Source organism: Cyphomyrmex costatus, unplaced genomic scaffold, assembly GCF_001594065.2.
Source record: "Cyphomyrmex costatus isolate MS0001 unplaced genomic scaffold, Ccosl1.0 scaffold296, whole genome shotgun sequence".
NCBI classification, from domain to species: domain Eukaryota; kingdom Metazoa; phylum Arthropoda; class Insecta; order Hymenoptera; family Formicidae; genus Cyphomyrmex; species Cyphomyrmex costatus.
In genome coordinates, this window is record NW_017277082.1 from 189,169 (window position 1) to 202,198 (window position 13,030).

The 13,030-nt window shown below is 34.9% G+C and overlaps 1 protein-coding gene across 1 annotated transcript in view; it reads left to right on the forward strand.

Moving 5' to 3' along the window:
* The window catches only part of Rbp6 (RNA-binding protein 6), a 652,248-nt gene that overhangs the window by 3,190 nt on the left and 636,028 nt on the right, over window positions 1–13,030 (forward strand). The window contains exon 2 of the mRNA XM_018541612.1: window positions 1,211–1,251. Coding sequence (XP_018397114.1) covers window positions 1,211–1,251 — 41 coding nt within the window. The remainder of the gene's footprint in view (window positions 1–1,210; window positions 1,252–13,030) is intronic.

The following is a 13,030-nucleotide window of genomic DNA, read 5'->3' on the forward strand; positions in this document are numbered from 1 at the left end:
GGGGGGGGGGGGGAGAGATCGCTCCTCATCCGCGCGAGGTGGAAGAGGGGGGAGGGGAGGGGGGCGACGAGATCATGAATGAAAAGGATGGGAGGTCGTTTCCTTATCGACGCACGCTGACGGATACTTAAGCCGGCTAATTAATGACGCGTACGTGGATCGATTATGGTCACTGCCCGTCGTGAGGGACAAGCGAATTCGCTTCCTCGGAGATTATATATCAGCCGGTGATGGTCTCCCGAATCAGCCTGTTTATTCGTGTCGCTATCTATAAAGCTCAGAGGTCGTCGTTTTTTTTTTTTATTGTTCGACGACCTTGATAGTGAGAAGTCTTCGTCTAGAGCACTTTATGACGATACCACGGAATCCTCGTAAAGCGTTAGCAGATACGTGTCGTATATGTAGATGGTTTGTAATCGTACAGATCTCATTCATCAATCTGTAAAACAGGTAGCATGGAAGATTTTTTGCTCTTTCGAATAGTGTAGATCGATAAGCGCGGCACGTGTTCCTCGATGGAAAAGTTTCGAACGAGTTTCGTAATTAATAATATTATCGGCAAAGTTTCTTGTGGATTTTTGCGTTCTGCTTAATGTAGAGATCCAGATGTGAGAATTTTAATATGAAAATTCGATTTTTTTTCTGCGATTAATCTCAAGTATTGAAGTAATGATTATATTAAGCGAGTTGCTACATTTGTTATCTTCTTCGTTAACTCGTATTGATAGTGGATTTCGAGAGATAAGATATACATACCTCACGGTTTCTTCCGACGCGACGGCGCAAATTCGAGATTGACGGGATCTCCCAATATACGGAAACAAAATAATGAATTGGTCGGCTGATCGATTGGGTCGATAATGTGTATACGTGATTCGATGTGTGGCGCTGCGCGCGCAAAAAGGAAAGAGATGTGAAACGAAGGTGCCGGTCCGAGAGGAAGTCGCGTTCCGTTCGCGTTCCGGTTTTCGGCGCGTCGGCGACGAAACGCGTGTTCGCGAAAAAGTAAATAAATAAAGAAAAGGAAATGGGTGTTGTTCGATTGTTGATGTGTGGTGACACCTGCCGCCCAGGATGGGAGACTGCGCAGGGGGTTTCAAAATAGTACCGGAAGTTACCCTCTGCCGGCAGTCTCCCCGCGGCCGCTTCCTCTTCCGCCAACGACTCGCGACTGGACGACGAGCCTGATGGAATCGTCTTTCTTTTCTAGGAAAATGTTCATCGGCGGCCTATCTTGGCAGACTAGTCCAGGTATGTGGCAAAGTACATAACAATTATTCGCGATTGATGCAAGCGGCGCGGCGTGGCATCCATCGGTGTGCCCATTGCGGGCATTAGCTCCTTCCGCGCGGAGCGCGGTTTTACGGTTATTATTTACTGATTTATACGTCGACATGCGTTTCTTTCTCACGAGTTGCTGAGCATCGTTGAGGTCTATCATTATCAAGAAGCTGAAAAACAGCTTTTTTATAAAGGGGGAAGTGTCGTTATTATTAACGGGAATCTAACTATAACGGATGCTACGACGACTGAATTCTTCTTTAACGAAGTTTGATGCTATTATATATTACGTATTTTACTTTCATTGTTAAATATTAATGGATGGTTGAGTCGATAAAATAAAATTCTTATAGTATTTTTGCTACTGTTTGTATTCTCAAAATTTTTCTTGGAGCGAAACCATTTTTGCAAATGGTCCCAATCTTTTTCAACTTCGTTAAAATAATATTTAAAAAATTTTATTGCAAAATATTGTTTTAACGAAGTTGAAAAAGATTGGGACCATTTGCAAAAATGGTTTTGCTCGGCTCGCGTTTCGGCTCGATAGTCTAGACGTACCTTAAGGAAAATTTTGAGAATACAAACAGTAGTAGTGAAGTTTGACAATGATTAAAAATGATTATGATTGATTGTTTTGATACGTTCCTATATTTCGTGATGGAAAATATGGTCACGATTTTCAACAAAGTTGGAAAATACGTTTTTTAAAACTTTGGAAAATATAAAAAATTTCGTATTTTCTACTGTTTTATAACTTGATTTATTTCCTTATTTTGTGACACACAACATTACTATACATCATCTCTGAAAACTACTTTTCTATGTGTAAGAAGAGAAATATATTATATGTGAAAAATGTGGTAAAACTTAATGTCAAGTTTTGCGTGTTGTATGACATGGTCTACATTTTTACAAATTTATACAATGTCTTGTATAAAGGCTAAAAGTAGATTACCTCTGTTTACATATATTTGTGATCTCAAACAGCGATATATAAAAATCTGCGTATTATCTTTATACTTTTCTGTACAAAGCATCTGCGCAAAGCATGTTTAAAAGAAATGTCTCTTTGATATTAAAGAAACTTGGAAGAAACGCAATATCAAAGGGTAAATTACTGACTAAAATTGTGTACATCAATGCTGGCTAATGCCTAGTAATGTCCAAGTAACGCTATTTCTTATTTTTATATCAAGTGCCCTATTAATATACCATTAATGCCTATTAATGTTCTAGTAATACCTATTAATACACCCCTCAGACTTGACTTTGAGAAAATTACAAAAGTGAGTGAAGGTTACTACGTATTGGCTAATTAAATTATGAATATTTTAGTAAATTTGTTTACTTTTATAATTTTCACCTCATTTTAAGATACACAATTGACTTCCTGATAATGTCCATTAATACTCTAGAGGTATAACCTGATACCTCTTATTATAATACACAATTTTAAGTAATACCTAGTAATACCCAGTAATGTCCCAAATCTGTATACCGCAATGCCTTCAGCAATATTACCCCTCGCAATATGAATGATGAGAAAGCTGAAATGATAGAGAAAACTCGGTTTTACCTAATACAAAATATATTGAGAAGTAAAAAGTATTATATATGAGAAATTGATAGAAATCTAAGCTTTTATTATAAATCATTGTGCGTTATACTAAACATGAATCTTTTTTTAATTTTATTGAGTTGATATTTGGCATATATACTGTTTGTATTGAAGAGGACCCGCCAAACTATAGAATCGAAACGTTTATATTTATGTAAATGATTTTGAGTAAATGATTGAGATTTACATGAACAGCTGGTGTTGGCTCGTTTAGGCATTATTTTTTATATTTAGTTTTATTTATTATACATTTAGATTTTTGCAAATTTACAAACTATAATGATAAGATATTTCATTATTTATGACAAAAGTATGTACCATATATCATCAAATAATGATATATGATTTAGTGATATACTTTAATAAATAATGAAATGTAGGTCAGTTATTATTTCTTTGTATTTTTAGATTGTTAAAAAGACAACATAGAAGTGGCAAGGAAAATCTAAATTCCGGCAGATCTCAATTTTTTCCTTTCGTTTTCTGTTTACATATGTACGGTAAATAACGGTACACTACACGTAATAATATCGTGTAGAGGAAACTCATTACGAAATGAACGAATAGAGATGCTTAGAAATGTATGATCGTATTTTACAGAATATTTATGGCGGTTATGCATTTGCGGCTTTTTCGCGATATCTAATTAGGTCGGTGTGATGATGTCCGCACACGTGTACTAATCTTATTTATTCTTGTCACCTATATTCGCGCTGTGTTTATTAGAGATGTTACTAAGGATCTCAGTAAGAGTTACGTTTTGACATATTGATATTTATTATAGTTTCTACGTATATGACACAAAACTTTTTGAAATTAAAATATTAACTCTTAAAGATATCGTTTCATTATAGAAATATATTCATAATTCATATTTCATTCATAATTATTATACATATATATATATATATACAATATTACTATTTTTCAACTTTTTATATGTGTATAACATATAATACATATTTTTGTCTCCTAAATTTCTGAAAGATGCGAAACGTGCCGCTCCTTTTCGTACCATTCTTTAGCAATGAGTTTGTTCCAAGAAGAGCTTCCTACTGAAAGAATACAAGTAGCAAACTCATTAGCGTTATTTGCCGTTGTTGCGTAAGTCGTGTCACCATCTCTCTCGTTTCTCGCCACATCTTGCTTGTTCCATGCTTCGCTTTCCGTGTTACAATTCGTTCTTTCTTTGCAAGTCATTTACAGGATGTAGACGAATAACTTTTATAAACTTTACGAGCGCGCAGGACGCCGGTATATGTAACTTTTCAAGCAAAACGTGGGGTCCGCGAAACCTCATGTTGGGCGTTGTAAGACGATAAAAGCTGCCGGTCTAACATGAATCAGCAGATCAACTTTCGTTTAATTTACACTCTTGCCGTCATGTTTTGAAAAGGTTGCGTATACTAAATTACCTGAAAATAAGGTCAGTAGTCAAAGCTCTCTCACCGGATTTTACATCTTATAGCGCAAAATGGGGCTCATCGAGAATCCGTGTTTCATTTTCAAAGTTATTTGTATTGAATAAGTTGCCTGTATATTATATACATTCATCAAGTTTGTTATCAATTATCCGTTTACATTCTACATAATTGGATACGCGTTTCATGGTTGAGGTTCCTATTTCCTCTTTTGCTTCTCTCTGTTTTGTATTAAATATCTTGTTTAGTTTATGGAATAAGGTCAATCGAACTACGCGCCTTAGTTGTTTTATTGCCTTATCGATTTATGTCTTGTGGACCGTGTTGAGATATATATATATATATATATATATATATATGCCATTATTAAACAATACATTTTATTTATTATACATATAAGTTGTTTAATTATTGCTTTTTGTTCGCCACATTACGATAATCTTTCGATTCGTGCAATATAATTGTATTATATAATTATTATATACATACAAGGTCGTTATAAATTTCACAACGTTCATTTAAAATTTTTCGGACTTTTCTAAAATGACAATGTTATCACAAGAGGAATCATAAGAGGAATAAATATCTTTTAAAAATATTGAACAATTATATTATGATTTCATACAAGTAAAACTTTAATAAATCACGCGCGATCTCTCTTGATATATGCGGGAGAAATATGATACATAATAAGCGAAAGTGTATATGTAAATTTGTGCGTTATTCTTTTTACTCCAAATCGATGATATGATATCCGGTACAGAAAAACCAATAGCCGCTGGAATAATATTTTTCTTGGTGTGTTTGAATGATACCGTGGCTCGACTGTATATTCCTGGTATTGTCCGATGCGAATAATTGTCGTTTAAATTGTTTGCAACATTGAATTCAAATTGAATATCTTTGTGAAATTGATCAATAACGATAATTGTGTAAGTTGAGCGGGAGAAATATTTTATATTTATACACATAACTTTCCTAATTGATCTTCATGGAAAGTTTTCTTTATTTTATTCTTTTTATACTTTTATTTAATGTTTTTTTCATCTACGTTTATATATTCAGTTGATTTTGTCCATCACACAATAAATTAATTTGGCAAATGGTTCTAAATAATTAATGTATTATAATCCTATCTATTTTTGTAAAATACAGTCTCTATTAATGCAATGTTCTATCTCAATATGATTGATTTTATCTGAAATTAGTAAAGATATTCGGAGATAATACCGTTATTAATTAATTATTATATATAATATAAACGCATGATTATTACTGGAATAATTTAATCAAATCGCATAATATAATATATATATATATATATGTTTTATTGTGTATCTTATTAAATTACGTAAAATAAAAAATTGAGCTTTACGTAAATTTCGGTCAAGTGCATTGAAATTCGCGGTACCGTATGAGCGTGTTTCTTCTAACGAGCGCCACATCTTCGGCGATCTAAACATTAGACTGACGCTTTGGGACTGGTCCAGAGGTTGTGGAAACAATATACACACTACTCACTGGCTTACAAGCAGGCGTCAGTTTCCGTCTGATTTTCACTCTCACTTTATGGGTAATTATACGGTGAATTTAATTAATATTAGTCTCGGTGTATATTGTGTACATATACACTAAATGCTACTTTTTTCTTTATCTTTATTGTATCTATATGTGTGAATATTTAAAAATATCATATTTTTTTAATATTAAAAAATAGTTTCTCCTTTGAATTTTCTGATCATCAGTTTTCAATTTTTTACGCAGCAAAAAATTTGAAAAATTGCAAATCTTAGGCTATATAGGATTTTTTATTATCTTATTATTTCGATACAATAAAATCGTATATAAATATTTTGTCAAATATAGGAAACGCATCGATAAGTTTTTATTATAAATGATAAAAAATTTAAGTATTTCTAGTTTATTAAATTCCAGAAAGATATAGGTAACATAATTTTACTGTTATTTGATTTCAAGCGGACTTTGCATTATTGCAATATTTTAGAGAATTTTTCAACATGGATAAAAGATATATATTGCAACATTAAAAAATAATCGAATTAATGAAGAAAATTGATTTTTTATATACTATTTAAAAAATGAAAGAATAGTTGCTTTAATTTTCTATCACATTTTTCTCATAATTTATTTATATTATTGCAATTCACATTTGGCAAAAAGTGCATATTTATAATAATAAATTTTCATCGAATAATTTTTTCAAATGAAAAATGAATATGGCGAATAGAGATTAGAGATTAGCATCGACCTTTTTGCCTTTTTGCGACAATGATATGCCAAACATGACCGAGCACACTATCGACTTCGCAGCAAATCGATCGCAAAGTGCGGACGAGCGAAACCTCTAAGGTTTTCCTGTCGTCGCTGTCCTCTTTGTCGTTGTCGTCGTCATCCTCGTTGTCGTCTTGGTTCTTTTCGTCGTTGTCGTCGTCGTCGTCGTCGTTGTCGTCGTCGTGGTGTCTGATGCAATCGAGCGCAACAGACTCTACTCTCGACTCTCTCGCTATTTTTAAACGTAATTGCACCCGGCCGTTTTAATGGGCGACCAGGCATAGTGACGGAGATAGAGGCACGAGCCGACACGGAAAAATAACGGCAAAAATTCGCCGACAAATTTCACCGAGCACGTTAACCCGCGAACTTCGGATGAGAAGACATTAAACTTAGCTACTGCCCGTGAAAATGACGCTTTAGTAATGCAGAGTATAAAGTTTTGATCAATCTTTCACCACTAAGGATCTACATATATGTATACTTGATGCGAACAAATGCTCAGAAAAATCTCTTACGTGGAATTTTCATAAAAAACTATCATATAAATTATTTAATTTGAAGGAGATACTCGATATTTGACCTGAAATGGATATTTTTCATTTGATTTGTAAATGAAACGTCAATTTGTTCACATTTCCAAGATGACTGGATTGATTTTTAATTACTGTGAATTATGCATTTTGCGATAAGATCACAATAACAAAGTTCGTCACGCGCCACTTCGCGTGCGCGAGCTTAATGTGGGGCGAAACGAGACGTCGGTCGATTAGTCACAGAACACCGACATCGTCATCCCTAAACAACGCCAATTAGTACCACTCTAGAGCGGATTATAAATAGTACGTTAGGTAGGTCTGGGTTGAATTGGACGGGGCTTTAAGTTGCGTATTAACGTGGATGACGCATTTCGTATGGAGGAGTATCTCTCCTGTGTGTTCGACACGTATTTTTAAGTTAATTTTAACAAGTGCGTAATAACTCAATTGCGCCGATAATACGTTATTAAACGAATTAAATTTAATCGCGTGAATTAACGCTCAAGCGAAATTTTATGTTTAAATTGCTAAAAGAATCCGTAAATATATAAATGAAAATACGTGAAATTTAAGATACTTTTGTGCTATATTTTTCTCTCGTCATTTATTTAATATGGTATTGCAATACACGTTAGGCAGAATGAAATTCGGAATTTATTTATAACTAATCTTTTTATTGGAAAATTCAACATAATTATACTTACAAGTAAAGTTATGTACATATAATGTATGTATAATGTATTTAATTTGAGTTATTTACATTATCTATTTTTACGATTCATAAATATTCAACGATTTTATATCGTAGCAATAGTACTTTTAAATTGCACAACAATTGTCAACAACCGTGAGTGTGAAGTTTCATCGCTCTCTATAACCGAGAAATTCAAAATATCGATGAACAAAATAAATATCCTCTCTTTTATTTTCCTAAAATATTAACGCAAGTCATAGTTTGTTTTGATCAGGCGCGCGCGAGCACAAATGTTATTTCCGCTATATTTTACCAAAATATGCAGTCCGATGTGGTATGGCAAATTTTGGCCGGTGCATTTGTGAACGAATACGTGAACTGTCACGGCATCAGAAATATTATTCGTAGATGGATGTCGTTTACAATTTAGCGGGTGTTTTAATAAATATTTTTTGCCTCACGGCGGTTTATCGTCATGTTTCCGTCATTGCTTTCACCGCCAGATGCTTTTCCTATAAAGAATGTTTATTGGTATTACAAATATAGATCTAAAGAATATTTAATTCTTTTTTATTTTGAACGGTAATATATTATTGTCAAGCTTTATGCATATTTGATTATAATGATACGAATCAATATCTCTCTTTCTTCTTCCATCATTACTCTTATAAAATCTCTTTTCTATTTAAAGATAGATAAATCGAAGGAAAAAGATGGAAAAAATGTTTCATCTTCTTTTGATGATATAATTTTGTATTAGTTACTTTTACCAAACCCCGTTCTTTACTTTCTACTGGATAAAATTGTTCATCGTTGTTTCTGGGAAGTAAAAATTTAGTTGTAAAAGGAGTTGCGAATTTATTCTAAAAGTTTCGAAATCGAGAATCTGTGCGCGCGCGCCACTCAGAAATTTCGGAATTCAAATATTTAAGAATCGGAGTAATTTAAGAACTTGTAAAGTTTTATCGACTAAAACTGTATGGTCTTCTCTTAGAGTTTCCTCTTCGTATGTTCTAAGATTTAGCAACTGCCGATAATCCAACATCAAAACGAGTGTTCCGCTTAGTTCAGTTCTTAGGATAGTGATTGAGAGAAATGACGGTAATTCCGGGACATCCTGTATATCCTGCAACACTTCCGCGCATAGAGGAAAGTTCGGAGGGAACGGACGGGTCGAGAGACGTGGTTTTGAATATGTATGCACCGGCAGTCGTTCGCACGGTCGACGAACACTCTTATCCGCGAGCATCTCGTTTTGCCGGCTCGCAGATCTCGAACAAGAGGCGCCTTGTGCCGATATGCGTACGTTAGAAAGAATCTCATAACAGTCGGTGCCTCTTCTCTTATCGGGCAACCGTCGTCACGACCGTGGACTTTTTTTTCCTCTCCCCCTCTTTCACTCGTCCCAACCTCGTGTATGCGTCGACGAAAGATAAGCCGAAGCTTTTCGAAGATAAAAAAAGTAGTGCATATTATGTGTGTCGGAAATTGTGAAAAGATTTTTAAATACGAGATATATATATTGTATACGTTATACGTAGATTGACGATTCATAAAATCGTCATGCCATACTAAAAAAGATGGCAAATCAAATTCGATAAAATTGTGGAATGTCTCGACCTTTGAACTTGATGCTTCATGTTTATTGATTCAAAGTGTCAGCTTTGCGGATGTAGTGAGTAATTATTACTGAATGTGTATAATGTATAGCGTGTGTACAATATAATGTGGCGTATTGTTGTCAAAATACGGTATATGTATAATATTTATGCCAAGTGTGTGCTTTTCACAGATTTGAAAAGCATCCGAAAGAGACACGCGCGAATATTAATTGCTACAAAAATATAACATCAACACATGAATTCAGTTATACATATAATAATCGTACATTATAATATGTAGTTATTAATGAATCCACTTCTTAAATTCTTTGGAATGGAATTTCATTCTAAACTTTAAAGAGTGAAAAATGAGTTAGCTTGAAAAAGAGTCGTTCAACTTTCAATCTTTGAGAATAAGATTTGCTCTATAAAAGTGTTTTAGAGAGGTGTATATATAACTATATAACTATATAATATGTATAATTGAAATATTCTTTTTACACATATTTATCGCTTGTTCTGACCTTTGACATTTTGTTCTTTAAACAAGATAAGCTATAAATGATCATCACGTGCAACATTGCTTACAATTATAGTTTTCCCTCTGCTTTTAAATATCAACAAATTTTTTTTATATATAGGAAAACTAGGACGAGTTGCGGACTTGACCTGCGTTACGATTTATAGTAGCAATTCTTTGATTTGTTGTCGGCCGTTCCGATCAAAAATGGAATTTTAGATGAGAAATAGTCCCGAGAGAAAAAATATGTCGTAAACCCAAAAGAAACTAGAGTTTAGAATATCATCGTCTAAGTTTTAAAATAAAAATAATGGGTTTCTCTACAGTTTACAGTATTTTATAATTAATTTTATTTTTATTATTCTAATTTAATTGAGATGTATGAACTTTTCAATAGTTGGTAGAAGATATAATCTTCTAGTTTATAAGATATTATTTTTACAAAATTTGTCTAATCCATTCACTTTTTTCACGTTTATGCATACACATCTTTTAATGCTCTGCTACTAGAATTAATGTAATGCACCTCGTGGAGTGTATCACACGCGTAGTTTGAATTACATTGCTACTGATGCTGTTTAATAACGTCATGATTTATCTCAACTAGCACATGATAATCTTCACGAGTTGATATTTACAACACTTTCGTTCACGAAATTGAAATGCTTGCATTGAAGATACACCGTTATTGCTTCGCACGCTTCAATTCGCTGTAGTACCTCCGCCGAGTGCATCGAGCATTTAAGCTGCATTACGCGATTTGTCCGACGTTACTTAACACAATCACGATTCCTCCCAGATTGCACATGGCAACTTTTACGATGCTTTCGTTTCACAAAATAGAAGTACTCGAGATATTCTACACGCATTGGCCATTTCTAAGGTTAACGTATTATGTTAACGTTAGAATCTGGCTGTTGGTAAAATAATCTCCTATCGTGAAAAGAAGTAAAAATTATTTTCTTCTCGTTGATAAAATAATTTGAGATTTTCTTCTCAGAACTTACGTGAATATTATACGAGATTATTTAAAAATTTAGTACTGTAACATACACACACACACACACACACACACACACACACACACACACACACACACACACACACACACACACACACACACACACACACACACACACACACACACACACACACATGAAGCTAAAACAATCGTGGGACGATCATATATATATACGACTGAAAATTACCCATAATATAAATAATAAAAAAAGGTAAAATTAGACAACGCGCGCCACTTTATACTAGTCGTAAAAAGTGGAGACGCGGAATGGAGTTTTCTGTAATGGTTAATAATAGTATAGCGGCTACTTCTCCTATAATAGAACACGAGGGTTATTACCTTCGACATTTCCGTTTTGCGATACCGTAGCGTTTACATATAACAGCTGCATCCAATGCCTCACATGCTCCGGATCGCCATGGAATCCGTCCGCGACGACGGACGCGGAGTAGTGCATCGCGGAGTGCAATCCAGCGCATCGTTCCCACTGCGCCTCTCCTCCTCCCGTGGCGGTCGTTCGCGCCAGATGCTTCGTCGTTTTCTCCTGTCGGACGCACGTGCTGCTCGTATCGTTTGTTCGGCCGCACCGGCCGGGGCCGCCGCACCGCGCCGCGGACTGCTAGGTAGAGCACTGCGGGTGGACAGCGGGGCTGGGACGCGAGAGGATCGCGTTGATGCGAGCATAAATGTTTACGCTACGTGTCGCTCGATAATGTTCGTTATCGGCGAACAGTCTTTGAGCCCCGCGTTTCATCACGCAGTTCGCCGAGTTTAGATACGTTTTAACTCGCACCGTTCGCGTTCGCTCGAAGCGACCGCGCCGCCACGCGCGACGTGAATCTCGAGATCGCGCTAAAATAGAATCGACCAACGGTTCTCACTTGATTTCGATGGCAAGCCCGTACGCTTTAACCCTTTAATATCTCGAACAAGTTTTGAAAGACCGAAATTTCGAGGGGTGATGGAACAAATGCGTTGGATAAATAAATGGAAGAGTGCAAAAACTTATCGTAACTTCTCTCACATATCAGTTTCATTATTTTTCATTATACTAAGAAATATTAGACAGCTTATTATTATTGCGAGAAACGTAGCAGATGCTCTTTTTAATTCTAAATTTTGAATTTTTGCATTCTTCAATTTGCTACCTATCATTTAAAATGATTCGTGAGTGCTTACAATTTTTATATTATGTATAATTTTATAACGTTTATTCTATCATTAGCGCAAGTTAATATTTTTAGAATCCAAAAAAGATCAGGAATAATCTTATAAAAGATACCTATGTGTGTAACACATACGAAGCTATTTAAGAAACTGATTCTTTAAATTCCTTAATCTGATAAGCTGCTCCTTCAAACAACTCCAAATAACATCATTAAGCGTGCGACAAGCGGCGAAAGCCAACGTACAGAATTAAAATTCATGTCGTGTGCATCGTATTTACGACGACTAACAGATTCAATTAAATGACTTGACGACGTTCAAGAAATAGCATTAATCAATGGTAATTAATGCATCACCCAAAAATAATGATAGACTCAGACGATATTTTCTGATTAAATGCAGTTTTTATTTCAAGATTTTTATAATAAGTGATTCAATTTTATGTGCGCAACATTAAAAGAGTTTGTTCTAAAAATGCGGTGATGAGCTATTTATTACTTGTTTTCTTTTGATAAATCTTGTTTTCCTGTTTGAAAGAATGATTGGTAAATATATGACTTGTCTTACTGTTTAAACTACAATCATGTTCTTATTGCAAAAATGTTAATCAATGCAACCTTCAATTTCGTATGCATATTTTCTAGAAGAAAAGTTTTCGCGGTTTTAGAGTAGAGAAAAGTATGGTAGAGTTGTGACGAATCAAAAAAGTCATTGACAAACATGAGAGTGACATGTGCAGGAGCGCGGGTGGCTGCGTATCGCGAGGATTTCCTGTACGGCATCGGAGCGCTATAGCTATAGTTTCCAACAATGGCAGTCATATTGCCTTGCTCCGCATTTCCTCCCCGTCTCGTGTTCGTCCCTTCCCCACCGCAC